The sequence below is a fragment of the Aegilops tauschii genome, chromosome 2 (assembly GCF_002575655.3).
Source record: "Aegilops tauschii subsp. strangulata cultivar AL8/78 chromosome 2, Aet v6.0, whole genome shotgun sequence".
NCBI classification, from domain to species: Eukaryota; Viridiplantae; Streptophyta; class Magnoliopsida; order Poales; family Poaceae; genus Aegilops; species Aegilops tauschii.
Genome location: NC_053036.3, coordinates 574482191 through 574496830, shown reverse-complemented (window position 1 = coordinate 574496830; position 14640 = coordinate 574482191). Strand labels below are relative to the sequence as shown.

Below are 14640 nucleotides of genomic sequence, written 5' to 3'. Positions count from 1 at the left end.
GCTAAGTGTTCATGTGCATGTTATCTAGATTGATGTGTGTTTCATGTTCATGCTTAGGGTTCATGGGCATGCTATATTGGTGTTGTGCTGTCTTTGATGTTCCTGCTTAGGGTTCTAGTACAAATGTGCATGCTAGGTTTACGTGCATGGTTCTCATGGTAGGTAGGACCAATGTGTTTGCTACTTTAGGCACTAGTACAAATGTAGCTGCTGCCGGTGCCCTGTTACTAATCCATGTCAACTTATCTGACAAGGTGATGAAGACGGAGTGGGACAGGTTCGGTGGAGGAGCCCATGTCGTCGCCGGCGCTGAGGCTGTCGTGGACTTCATCCCGACGAACTGCTGGCTCAAGAGGGTGAACCTTCATGGCAGGGTTGCCTTCATGAGCCAGCCACGTTCAAGGGGACGAGCTCCTTGGGCCGGCCACGAGGAGGGGTCCCGAGAGCCGCTTCGGTTTTACGTGCAAATCATGGACGAGGATCTAGCCATGCTCGTCATCCCTCCCAAGTTCTAGGAGGTGATGAGGCAGTGGCTCGTGTTCAAGACCAAGCGTGTCGTCAGGCTGTCGCCAACAAGTGGTGCGAATTCTGGGTGCAGGTTCAGACCTTCGAGGGGCAGATGGTGCTTGGCTGGGGCTGGCAGTACTTCTGCCGTCGCCACATGATCGTCCCCGGCGACCTCGTCGTGCCACGCGTCTTCGGCCTAGGCCTCAAGGTCCAAATCTACAACCATGACAGCTCCATCGGGTGCAGGGTGCACTGCAACAGGCACAGCTGCATCGATGACCTTGAATTCGCCCTCTGAACTTGTAGTTAGTTTGCTGCGGTGATGAAAGAACTTGATGTGAACATGTTAATATTTTGTCCAGGGTTCAACACCCTGTGGTGAAGCAGGGGCATGGCCCCTGCTCTCTTTAAACTTATGCTTGTTTGTTGTGAACCTGTTAGTATGCCTATTTAGTTGCTTGTTTATCTGCTATTAGTTGTTGTTTACCTGCTAGTTTATCTGCTTATAGTGCTCTGCCTGCTGTTGTGCCCAATGTGATGGTAAGACCATCACATTTGAATGGGGTGAACAAAACACAAACGTGTATGCAGTCAAACAACTGTGGTTTGCATCTGTTCACCCTGTTAAGGAGTATTAGTATTGGTCTAGGAGTCCTTATTAGTCTATGTTTAGTTTTCTTACACCTCAAGTCATGTGTAATATATATATGCCCCTTGGGCCTTCAATAAAGTTAAGTTGCTTTTCTAACATGGTATTAGAGCCTAGGTTTAGGTCTCCGGACGCCACAACTCGTCCTTACTATCATTTTTTTTTTCTCCACCTATATCGATCTGTTGGTCGATCTCGTCTCCTCCGTCGTTCCCATCTTGGCGGGCCGCTTCTACTCCTGCCCGCCCGGCAAGCCTACTGGATCGGGTCGCTGCTCAGGCCGCTACTCCCAGATCGATGGTGGCTGCCTCTCCAGATCGGGACCATCGACTCGTGTGCGCTCGGCTCGAAGCAGCTCCAACTCAAGTCATGTGTAATATATATATATATATATATATATATATATATATATATATATATATATATATATATATATATATATATATATATGCCCCTTGGACCTTTAATAAAGTTAAGTTGCTTTTCTAACACACTCCTTAAACACAGATGCAATGCAGACAACCAAACAACATGCAAATGTTGGTTTGTTGTCTGTTTTTGCTAAACTAGGCTGGGTTGAGATGTGACTGAAACGCAGGTACTATTTAGTTACTCAAGGCAACCAATCACGTCCTTAAGGTTCGTGCCGATGTGAGCCACTCAAACATGTTTTTTTTTTCCTAACTCGGCCTGATTAAAGGAGCTGGCTGGCTGTAATGTTAACCATGCTCTAAAATGGAGTGTCGCTCTCCTCCGTCCCCACTCTCCAGTCCACGCGGGGGGTCAACCCCCCAAAAAAAAGAATCGCGCGGCGTGGACGACTACTGCTGTCAGTGCGTCATGTCAGCGCTACCCAGGCCACCCCGTCCCTCCGGCGACGACCGACGAGGACGAGATAGGTGGCTGAAGGATCGCCCGCCGTCCAAAAGGCCAGCACAGGTAACAGCCAAATCCAAGACTACGACCTGTGGCGTCCGTTCTTCTTCAGTAAATCGCTGTTTTGATTTGATGGGCTCCGGTTAGGGTTCTTGATCTCTGTTCCCCACCATCGCGTTCCTGATTCTTCCAAGCTCGTGACTGGCTGTGTTATGCCTAGGAGGATCTTTTCTTCTTCTCCTTCTTTTTAGCCCTTAATTTTACCAGCCGGTCGAGAATTTCTAGTTCTAATCTGCTGCGCAACCAGTGATTTGGTTTAGGTTTTTGGATGAGATGTGATTGGGGATCCGTGGAGAAGCGAGAGGATAAGCAAAATATTGGTTGGTCAGGATGAGACGAGCAGAGATTTAATTTATTATTTTTGGCTGGAAGAGTTTTTTTTTAACAGAAATTAAGGTCATTGTGATGATGATTTAATTGGCCGTCGAAAATTTCTTGTTTCACCTGCTGCGCTGCCAATGATTCGGTTTAGTTTGATATGTGATTGGGGGTTCGTGGAGAAGCGAGAAGATAAGTTAAATCTTGGTTTGGTCAGGATGAGATGAACAGAGTTTATTGATTTTTTTTTTCTGAAAGAGTAATTTTTAATTAAAATTAAGGTCATTCTGGCGATGTTTGATGTAGCTAAGCAGCCAACCGATGTGCATAACCATTAGGGCATCACTTCCATTTTGTTAAAATGTGGACATGTCCTGTCCTACCATACTAGTTTTACAAGCTGCATCCCCTGTTTTTATTTTACACTAGTACAGTACCACCATTAATTTGCTATCACGCGCAGAATGAAATTGTGTTGCTTCCTCATAAGAATTCTCCCGTACCAAAAGTAAAATCCTAGATTCGGTTTTCTTCATGCATAATAATAGCCCACCGATTGGCAAGTAGTCACATGACAAATGAACAGAGAGTCCATAATTAGAGTGAATCAATCAGTGCCATGGGAAGGATACAATAAATAAACTGGAATTCCGTTAGCAGAATTTACTAGACCATGATGCTTAACGAAACATCACAACAGTATTACCGGTATGAGCTTAATTGCCTATGAGATATTATCATCTAATTTTGGTTTCAGTGCAGGAGAAATGGAAGGATGGCTGAACCAGATGGGGATGATCCGGATAGCGGTCCTTTCAAGCTTTGCTGCACATCTTGTCCTCATCCTCCTTGCCGGGATTCGTCGGCATACAGCCTCCAGTGGGCGGATGCTCCTTCTGTGGCTGGCGTACCAGCTGGCCAACTGGGCCGCGGCGTATGCCCTTGGTAACCTGTCCTTCGGCAGCAGGTTGCAGGAGCAGCCGCAGCTGGTCGCGTTCTGGGCGCCATTCCTCTTGCAGCATCTCGGCGGCCCGGACAACATTAGCGCCTACTCCCTCGAGGACAATGTGCTGTCAGGGCGGCAAGCACTCAATGCCTTCGTGCAGGTCGGGGGAGCCATTTATGTCGTGTACAAGCACATATACCTCGGCGGTGGCGACAGAGCTTTGCTTCGGGCATCCATCATCATTCTCACCATCGGTGTTGCCAAGTATGTGGAGAGGGTATTCGCACTACGGCGAGGCAACTTGGGCAACATCCGGAGCTCAAACAAGAAGAAGAAACTAAGCAGATTCACTGATGTCTCGGGCTCCAGAAAGGGAACTGTGCTGGACAATGAGCAAGCCCTGATGGTTGCCCACAACATGTTCCCATTCTGCCAGCGTGCAATGACTGATTCTTCTGTCAACATGGATTCACCTGACCTTGATGCAAGCAGAGAAATGTTCTCTTTTGGGTGGGAGAGTATGTGCAAGGTGGTGGAGATGGAGCTTTCTCTCATGTACGACATCCTCTACACCAAGGCAGCCATGGTCCACACCTGGGGCGGCTACTTGATCCGTTTTCTTTCGCCAATCGCCACCGTCACGGCATTTGTTCTGTTTCTGTTCTACAGCAAAGACGGCCAGAGGAGAGAAGATCTGGTCATTACCTACACCTTGCTGGCAGCTACCTTCATCCTGGACGTGAGATGGCTGTTTGGGGCAGCTGGGTCTACCTGGATGCACATGTTCCTGCAGGCTCGGCCACGGTGCTGGCTTCACCACAATGTTTTGTGCTCTGGGTCTGGGATATGGCGCCGCCTCCGCCGTGTCGTTGTGTCTCTGCACCGTGGCCGGCTAGCCGTTCTCATGGCGCCGAGCAGCTATAGAATGTGGTCGGGCACCATTGGGCAGTACAGCCTGCTGCACGAGTGCACCCGTACCCGTGACATGTGCGGGAGAGCAGCCAAAAAAGTTGGATTGGAAGAGGGTTGGAACGAGCACCGGCACTCTGAGTCTGAAGGTATTAAGCTTTCAGAAGATGTCAAGAGGTTGGTGTTCAAACGTGTACGGAAGATACTCAAGTCAACATACGAGGTTGACGAGGATGACGAGGCTGCATATTCCATGAATGACGTCACAACATTCTGGGGTCAGGCGGCAGCCAAGAGGCGTCGGAGGAAACTGCGGAGATTCCGGCTAGCATTTGGCCGTGAGTTTCAGGAGGACATCCTCGTGTGGCACATCGCCACGCAAGTTTTCCTCACGAGTGATGATGGCAAGTTGTATGCAGAGACGAAGCATGCCAAGGCGATCAAGGCGCTGTCGGAGTACCTCATGTTCCTTGTCGCCGTGCGCCGGCACATGCTACCGGGCCTTGTTCTCCGCAGTCTGTACGAAGTAACCAAGGAGTCCTTGCAGGATGTATGGCGTGATGAGGTTGGGACCAGTTCCATTCAAGGTTCCGGTTCGACGGTGAGCGGCAGAGAAGAGAAGCTTGCCAGAATCCTCCGTGACAAGAAGGACGCAGACAGCGAGTGGGGTCTGGAGCATGATAAAACTCGTCTGGTCTCTGACGGAGCTAATATTGCCATGGTGCTGCTCAGCGCCGATGAGTCAGAGATGCCGGAACTGCTGGAGCTCGTCTTCAACGTGTGGGTGGACAAGCTGCTGTATGCGGGCACCCGATGCAGCCGGGAATCCCATGCCAGGCAGCTCAGCCGTGGCGGTGAGCTCACGACCATTGTGTGGATTCTGGCAGAACATGCTGGCCCATTTCAGATCGGCCAACGCGGTCCAGATAATAAAAAACAGGAACCTTGTCCGCCACCGCCGCCGCCGCCACCCATGTATACGCCGGAGAGACCGCCATGGTGGAGCATAATGATTCCGCCACCACCACCGCCACCGCCGATGGTCGAACAACCCAAAAAGGAGGAACCTCGTCCACTGCCGGCACCGATGGAAAGCAAACAGAAACCGTATCCGCCGCCGCGTCCGGCCCCATTGCCGCTGCCGATGCGGATGGAACCAGAACCGGAAATTTGTCCGCCATGGCCGCATCGTGAGAGGAGTAGAAGGTATGCTACGCTATATCCGGTGGACTGATTGCTCTCTATCATTTGGTGACCATTGATTTGGTATCCACTGGGCATTGGCATGATAAAGTTCTCTCATCACCGTTGTTGACTACAGAAAGGGATATATTCCAAATTTACAATCAGCTAGTAATAGATTCTTATAAGGTTTTAAAGACACAGTTTGCTATGATATGTCAGTACCATACATACAAGCCTCCTCCCGATTTCCTTGTATGCTAATAAAGTCCACCTTGAGCTAAAGAAAAAAGGCCATGGATGTGTATTCTATTCAAGTTCTTAATAATACCCCAAAATAGATTTTGTACTCCCCCCAATCCATGTTAATTGTCGCAGCTTGTACAACTTTGAAGTTGTACTAAAGTATCGGAGAGTTGTACTAAAGCTGCGACAAGTAATATGGATCAGAGGGAGCAGCAGATTTCAGGAGCCATGATGCTTCCAGAGCAAGGGAAAAAGAGAAAACTCACTCCGCCCGAGCGGCGCACGGCGTCGTGCTCCGTCGAGGACCCCAAGCCAAGACAGGTAACCACCAATGATAAGATCTCTCTGAAGTTTGTTTTCTTTAGTGATAAAACAAAACCTTATGCTGGTCAGGAGGAAAACTGAATGACGGGTGTTTAGAGCCGTCAGAACAACGTGCATTTTAGTACATCACACAGAAGACATCTTGCATTCCTTTGTACTGCTGTTTTAAGAAGCTGTGCATATCTAGGTACCACAACATCGTCATCAACATTGCATACAATTCCTTTGCTTAACAGAAGTTGAATCCTTTTTCCCATATAAGTACCTTGGTATTATTATAACTGTTAGAGAAACTGCTGAGTTATATTAACTGCGCAAACTCTTTTTGCCATGCCTCCTCACAAACTCGTTTTCTCTTTGTTTGCTGCACTTGTTTGTAATTGTATGTGTGCATGTTATCATGCAGAGGCCGGGTTTTGTACTCGATGCGGCTGTATTATCCTGATGCGACGATTTCAGTCATTTTTTTTCCTTTTATCGAAAAAATGTACTGAACATAGCAGTATAGCATTGATCTCGAATGGAGAAGCAGTGCATATGTGCAACTTGTCAGCCAGCACTTGTTAATGTTGTTTCCTTTACAATGAAAAAAATGTAGTGTCATCACTGTTAGAGTTGTGTCGAATATAGTGTACAAGGTAGTTTGGATTTGTAGTTGTATTGTGTTTAGATAGGATATGGAGTCGTGTTCAAGTAGGACACTTGTATCCTAGGCCTCTCATATATAACGGGGTAGACACACCATGTAACCTATGCCAACATGATAGCACATGTGCGCAAGGGGGAGCCGGCGACGTGTGCTGGCGCCCGGGTGGCCGGTGTGCGGTATTGTGATGGTGTCACGCGGAGGAGCGCCCATATTCAGGCCACGGGGATATAGCCATATCGGTGAACCTCGTTAACAAATCTCGGTATCGTGTTCGTGTGATTGCTGGATCTTCGGATGATCGATGATATGCCTCGAATTTATTCTAACAATCACTGCATGTGCATGCCGCTAAATGCGCGTTGCCGTAGCAATACGGTGGATCTGCGATGAGGATAAGTAGCGAAAGACAACTGCTTCTGGTGCAAAAAAGTACTGCCTCCGTTCCTAAAGTAAGGCGTATTTTGTTTTGTTAAGAAATGCATTTTTTTGCATGGGTTAAAACATGCATTTGACCAATAATTACTTCATAAATCCAAGATTATATGACATGAAATTTGTGTCACTAGATTCATATTTAAAAATACTTTGTTATGATGGTGATACTATCATCACATAAGTTAAATATTGAGAACGTAATTGTTGGTCAAAATCTTGTCTTACCGAAACAAAATATGTCTTATTCCTCGGAACATAGGAGGGAGTAAACAATAACAAAAAGACTGTTAATAACTCTTCTTGCCCTTAAAAAGAAAAATTCTTCTTGCATTTCATTCACCCGAGCTTGGATTATATGCTTAGGCTGGTTGTAACGGGGAGTATCATATATATACTAGTATCATGCATATGATACTAGTATATGATACTACTTCCGTAATATATAGTATCATAAGTTAGTATCTTAGGTTGCCTTAGAGCAACTCTAGCAGACCCTGTAAAATGCCCCGGCACGCAAAATAACCGCCAAATTGCGGGTCGGGGTCGAAAAATCTGCACGAGCAGACCCAGCAAAACGCCCCGGCCCGCAAAAAAATTTGCGGGGCGCGGAAAATCTTCTCCCCCAACCTCTATCTGCACGGGCTAGGAGGCCGACCCGAGCTCAACCCCCATCCGGCGCGAGATTTGGCGGGAGGGACATTTCCGCGCCCCCTTTCCCGCTTCCCGCACCCTCCTCCACCATTGCCCCCCTCCGAAAGCTCCGGCTGCTCCTCCCCGGCCGTCCCTCGCCGCCATGGACGACCCCATGCTGCCCCCCGTCACCGTCGAGGTCGTGCACGCCCCTTCCCCTCGGGCGGATCTCGTCGCCGGCCATGTAGGCCCCGACGGCGTCGCCCAAGCACACGCCACGCCTGCCCGCCAGCGGTAGGGCAACATACTTGTGCAAGGCGGGAATCCGGCTGCCCCCGCCGCGATGGCCCGCGCTCCGGGCGGCAATGCCGCTGTGCGATCCCGGCCGGCGGCGGAGAAGGCCGGCAAGGCCGTGGGCGCAAAGCGGAGGAATGTTCCGACTTCAAGGAACAAATCTTCTTCAACCTCTCGCTCCATCCCCCCGCAAGGAGGTGCTCCGGCGATGCCGTTCAACGGTGCCGCTCCCCCCGCGAGCGAGGTGTTCGACGAAATGGCCGGAAGGTATATCTCTTCGGACTTTGGTGATTCTCTTTCATTTTCGCCATTGTTTTTCGATAGCTCGTGACTTGTTATCATTCGGTATAGCGGTGGTTCGAGCAATGCAACAACCGAGTTCGTGAACTTGTTGGACACGAACGCGGTTGACATTGATCAAGCCCCCTTCGAACCTTTCGACTACAATGAAACAGAGTGCGGCGTGGACGATCATGGTTGTGTGGACGACTTGGCGGAGATCGAAGCGGAAGCGTTTGAGAATTCACAAGCAAAAGCTGGGAAAAGCCAAAGATCGAAGAACTACACCATCTTGGAAGATCAAGCTTTGATCAAAGCATGGAGTGCGGTGTCTCTTGATGCATGCACGGGTACTAATCAAACCGCCAAGAGATATTGGCAAGGATCGAAGATCAATACTTCTGCATTATGAAAAACTACCCCAACAAGACTCCACACACATTTCGGTCACTTCAAGGTCGTTGGGAGAACATCAAGCCTATGTGCAGCCGTTGGGCAGCTTGCTTGGAGCAAGTACGCAATGCACCTCCAAGTGGCATCGTGGAGTCTGACTATGCGAGTTTGCTTTGCCTTTGTTCAAGTTGTGCATCATCATTATGTATCATGAAAAATGATTGCAACATCTTGTTCGCATTGTGTAGGACAAGATTGCTCAACATAGATATAAGGACATGGAAGCTTCGGAAGGCAGATTCTTCAAATTAGAGCATTGTTGGGAGTTGCTCCAAAAGTGCGACAATTGGAAGTTGATCGACAAAGAGTCCCCACCAAAGAGAGGCTCACTTACAAACATGGATGAAGATGAGGATGATGATGGCCCAAGAAATTTGAACAAGCCCGATGGCGACAAGAAGACTAGAGAGAAGATAAAGAGAGAGCAAGAAGCATCGAGCTTGAGGGAGAAGATTGGTGCCATGGTGCAATCAAACGAGTTAATGTTGCTGAAGTCGTTGGAGATCAAGAAAGAGTTGGCCAAAAAGAAGGCAAAAGAGAAGCAAGAAAAATGGCAAATGCTCAAGGAAGAGGGGTTGCGCGGAGCTGCCATTGAGGAGAGAAAAGTACGCGCCTCTGAAAACAAATCGTTGTCATTGTTGCTCGCCGAAGAGAACAAGATCATGTCAATGAACCGCAATGACATGGACGACGTCACCAAAACATGGCATGATATGGCAAGGAGAGAGATCTTGAAGAGGAGAATGGTGGCCTCGGCCGGCCCGTCTGCCAGTTCCGGTGATGTTTTCTCTGCTCCATACGGTGGCAATGTGGATGATTTCGGTGCGGAAGTTGGAACAAGCGATGAAGGTGGCTACGGTGGCGCCGATGAACTTCAAGATGGACTCCATGGCGCCGAGTGAAGATCGACCCCCAAGATGATGCCGGACATGGGCGCATACCTTTGCATGCCCTCTTTTGCGTATTGAACTTCGCTTTTATTCGCGCGCAAACTGTTTATGTCATTTGAATTTGAACTTGTTTGTGAAGCCCTATGACCAATTTCAAATTTGCAGTTTTTCTGTTTGCGGGTCGTTGCGTTGTTGCCTGAGCAAAACCCGCATAGCCGACCCTAAAAAAGCATATTCCGCTAATATACTTTTTACGGGTCCGTTTGGGGGGTCTGCATCTGTGCTAGCCCTCGCCGGCCGGCAAAAGCGGTTTTGCGCGAACTGCAAACGCGTTTTGCGGGCCGGCGTTTTGCGGGGTCTGCTAGAGTTGCTCTTATTAATTGTCATGCATGACACAAAGTAGTACATCATTTAATATGATTCGTATCATAATATGATATTACATCCTCTTTTTCCTCGTTTAATTGTGTGTCATATCATCCAAAAAGTCTAGTTGGCATGCATGATACCACTTATGATACTCCCATTACGACTAGCCTTATGCAGTTAGCGCTCAAGTTCGTATTTCAGCGTCAGGGAGCATGCTGGGGCCCCGGTGGTGGACTACGAGGGCAATATCTAGAGCAACATCGTCGGTGGGACCAGTGCCTATGGAATGGCACGTGGGTACAGCTTCTTGAAGGTTGTGCCTGGGACGAGCTCACCGGACTACGAGAGCAAATGGATCCGGTAGGGCAAGCGGGATAGATTTGGTGCAATTTCAGGAAGGGTGGGGTATCGGGTCCGACATGGTGGACGCACGCGGGTGCCCCCATATCAGTCCCGTATTTGGGCTGGATATGAGGGGTGCCGATCAGCCCGGATGTTTGAGGCCAGTTTAAGAAGCCTGTCTGGGTTGCCTTTTTGTGACCGGTTACTAACTGGGTCGTCCGCCTGGGCGTTTGAGACGGGGTTGGGGCGCCCGACTGTAGATGCTGTTAGATCACTCGAAGTCATTAATTAAGGAGTGGGGTTGCTAAATCTCAGTCGACTAAAACTTAACGAAGTCTTAGTTGATGCTATATCCGTGAAATATTACATAGAGATTCGTGCAAAAAATTCTTTAATTTTTTTCTTTCTTTCTTTTATATGTTGTGTCACTTGACTGAGACTTGCTTAAGTCTCAATCGACTGAGATGTAGCCACACCCTTAAGGAGTATTCCTTGCAAATGTCACTCTCACCTCCTCAGTTTACGATAAGTTGCGCACTGTATGTGAGTCACTTGTCACAACCTGAGAGTTTTCCTTTTTTTCGTAGATCCATTTATTCAAAATGTTTTATCTGTTAAACCATGCGTCCAAATCTTGAATCGTTTTCACTGTTGGGTTTCTCGCGTCGAGATCTTCAAACTAGATCCCATATTGATAGGTTTTGACAAACTTTCTTTAGGAAAAAAATGGACAAAAAACTGAACCGTGAGCATGTGTTTTTTCCTTTTCAAAAGAGGCACGATTGTGCCTCTCGCAGAAGCAAATCCGTGCCTCCACGAGAAGTAACCCCGTGACTCTCGTGAAAGGAAAAAAAGTGTTTTTACCCGTTTCCGAGAGGCACGACCATGACTCTCGAGGAAGTAAATCCATGCCTCTAGCGAAAGGAAAAACATGCCTCTCGTGGAAGAAAAAAAAGAAACACATTTTTTCCGTTTTCAAGAGGGACGGTCATGCCTCTCGCTAATGCAAAAGCGTGGCTCTCATAGAAGAATAAAAAAAGAAAACACATTTTTTTCTGTTTCGGAGAGGTATGGTCGTGCCTCTCGCGGAAGCAAAACCGTCCCTCATCGGAAGAAAAACAAATGCATTTTTTTTTCTGTTTTCGAGAGGCATGGTCGTTCCTCTCGTGAAAAAACGCGTTTTTCGCACAAATTGTATTTTATTTTTTTCGATTTTCCTGGATCCCGCTTCGTTATTTTTTCCACAAATTGTCTTTTTATTTTTCCCCCAAAATACCACTACTTTAGTTTTGGACAACGCTAACGCCCACACATGTGGTGGGAGCCAAACCCGCCCACACGCCCTATAGCACACAGACTACGCCATGTCACCGCATGCATGCATGTGGAAATCTTTTTGGATTTTCTGTTTTTAAAATATTTTATCTCTTAAATGAAAAATCTGATTGAAGATCCGTTTTCACTATTAAATCCCTCGCGACGAGATCTTCGAAACTAGATCTCATATCAATATATTTCGACGAATTTTTTTTTGGTTAAAAGTTGCCGTGCCTATTGCACATGAATTGCCATGATGTTTACACTGAAGTTGCCATGATATATTTCAGCTATTTTCTTCTACATTTAAAAGTAAATTTTGACATATTATAAAACGGGGAATTAAGAAACTTGACTTGCCATGCACCATAAATTAAAATTGACATGATACATGCACTTAAAATTGTCATGGTTCATACAAAAAATATTTTCATGGTCAAAGTACTGGAATGCCGTGATCTACAAACTAAAATTGCCATATGGCAACTTTAGTTTAAGCACTATGGCAACTACAGTGTAAACAGCATGGCAACTTTTGGGCAAATTTTTTTCGTCAAAACATATCAACATGGGGTCTAGTTTTGAAGATCTCGTCGAGACGGATTTAATGGTGAAAACATAAATTAATTCGCTTTTTTAATTAGGAGATAAAACATTTTTAAGCCGAAAACCAAAAAGATTTCTGCTTATGTCATTTGTTCATACGTGGCAAAATAAGTGGTGATTGAGGCGTGTGGGCGATGTGCAAACGCCCACACGTGTGGGCGTTAGTTTTTCCGTTAGTTTTTTGTGAGAGATAGATCACTACTTTAGTTATTGTTTTTTGAGGCAAAGATCACTACTTTAGTGATCTGTACACGCTACTTATTATCTCGTACCGAACTGGGCCAGAAGCCCATCCGTGCGGCCGGAGTTCGTTTCGCAATTTTGCGCGCGGATCCAGGAAAATCGAAAGAACGAAGCGCGACCGAAATTGGTTTTCTCCCCTTGCTCCGGGGCAAAGGTGAGGGGAGCGTGGCCGAAGCATTGACGGCGGCACCCTCGTTCTCCACCACGCGTGTCACGAGGAGCACGATGAAGTTGCGAGGGCCGTCGGCGGCACCCCAATGGTCGGGTCATCTGCATCGGCCGGACCCCTATTCCCGCTGGGGTTTAGCCCGCTGCCGGCGACCCCTTCACCGACAACTGCTCCGATAAGCGATTTGTTCCTGCCCCGTTAGTAGTTAGGGTGTTTTCCTAGGTCCGAATCAATTGTATTCAATTGCACTGGATTTGGTTGGATTGGATTTGATTCGACTCGATTCATGTCCAATCGGTTGTGGGTGAATTACAGCCATGCTAGATTGGTATTTAGGGTGTTCTTGGTACAATGGTAACGTTGTTTACGGTGTTCTCTCTACTGCTTAGGGTGTCCTTGGTACAATGGCAATGTTGTTTACAATGTTGTTGTTACAATCACACTACTGCTTATGGTCTTCTTGGTGGATTACTAGTCGGTGTCTGTGCATGATCATATAGTAGGTGCTACATGCTTGCATGATCATAGTAGGACAATGCATGTGCATGCTACGAATAGTAGTAGGATAAATGAGAATGCATTTTGGGCAGCTATGATCATAGTATTGCCCAATTGCAACTGCCACTAATCATTGGCAGTTGCACTTTGGTGGTTCTATGACAAAAAAATAATATTGAAAACCTACCACCAATAACTTCTGTGTAAATTGCATTATAATATAAACACTGTAGACGTGATAACTTGCTTAGCCTAGGCATGGTAACGTTTGATCCGGAAAACAATTCATCAGAACTTACCAACATAAGATATAGTTTTGAAGATCTTGTCGCGACAAAGTTTCTATGAGGGAATGGATTTCGAATTGGACTGATGATTTGAGCTACAGAATATTTTGAATTATTGAACCGAGGAGAATATAGGATGACATCATCGTTTTTTGATAAATTCTCTGGACTTTCAGCTTCACCTCCTGCTTGCCTGACCCCTTCTTCGGTTGCAGCGGAGTAGTCCCTTCTGGAGCTTTCTGTACTAGGGCTAAGATGCCCGACCCAAGCCCACTCTCTGAACTGGAAGCACAACAGGTGTTATAGAAACTTGCGTGTTATCCGCCGAGGTATGTTTGTTGCTGGCTTTGTTTGCCTCATTCACGAGCATGTCCTTCTCCTCCTCCTCATCCAGCAAGTCTTCTTCCTCAAGGTCCTCCTGAGCAGCGCGCTGACTCGTTCCAATGCCCCGTCCATGATCAGCAGTACGATTAGCCGCCATGGCTGGGGGCGTATGTGGAGCTAGACCCACGACCAGGACCTCCTCCAGAACATCGTCCCCTTCTTCCCCTCAACCAAAGAACCATCCACAGAATCCAGCAGCAGCCTCCATGAAATGAAACAACAGCCAAATAAGGCTCCTAATCATCGGCCTTCTCATCCCTACCCCCAAAGAATAGATCGCCATTCGTTATTTGAGAAATCCTTACTCCGCGGTCTACCCTGAGGAATTGACCAAGGCCAGGCAGCGATCCAAAGAACGCTCCGAGATCAGCCCGAGCTAAACCCCACAAGGACTCGCCGGCAGAGGGGCGGGGCGGGGGGGGGGGGGGGGGGGGGGAGGATAAAACTCAACGGCGGCAGTTCTTTTGAGCTTCTTATTTTCTCCTCATAACCGAGTCAAAAGAACTGGGCCTTATTAAACGTAGTAGTACTTATATATCTCGTACCGAACTGGGCCAGAAGCCCATCGAGGCAGGCCGGCCTATCATCCATCCGTGCGGCCGGAGCTGGTTTCGCGATTTTGCGCGCGGATCCGGGAATCGAAAGCACAGAGCGGGATTTGAAGATTTTGGGGAGCACCCAAAATGCATCAACTTGCTCACGTACGAGGGCCGCTGAGCCACCTTTGCTGCCCAAAACGGCAAAAACCCTTTCCAGCGGCGCCGCCCGGCCGGTGAGC

General features: G+C 47.6%; 1 protein-coding gene across 2 annotated transcripts; it reads left to right on the top strand.

The window, feature by feature from the left end:
* Positions 1–1920: 1920 nt before the first annotated feature.
* Positions 1921–5739, top strand: LOC109762314 (uncharacterized). Of its 2 annotated transcripts, none has more exons than XM_020321150.4 (2): positions 1921–2095; positions 3173–5739. In XM_020321150.4, the coding sequence occupies exon 2, from the start codon at positions 3178–3180 to the stop codon at positions 5497–5499; it is 2322 nt and encodes a 773-aa protein (XP_020176739.1). In that variant the 5' UTR covers positions 1921–2095; positions 3173–3177; the 3' UTR covers positions 5500–5739. The 2 variants fall into 2 exon arrangements, with proteins under 2 accessions (XP_020176739.1, XP_020176740.1); XM_020321151.4 differs by having other exon boundaries at positions 1958–2095; positions 3168–5739.
* Positions 5740–14640: the final 8901 nt, after the last annotated feature.

Coding starts and splice junctions, on each gene's coding strand:
- LOC109762314 (XM_020321150.4), top strand. CDS start 3,178: ATGGAAGGATGGCTGAACCAGATGGGGATGATCCGGATAGCGGTCCTT.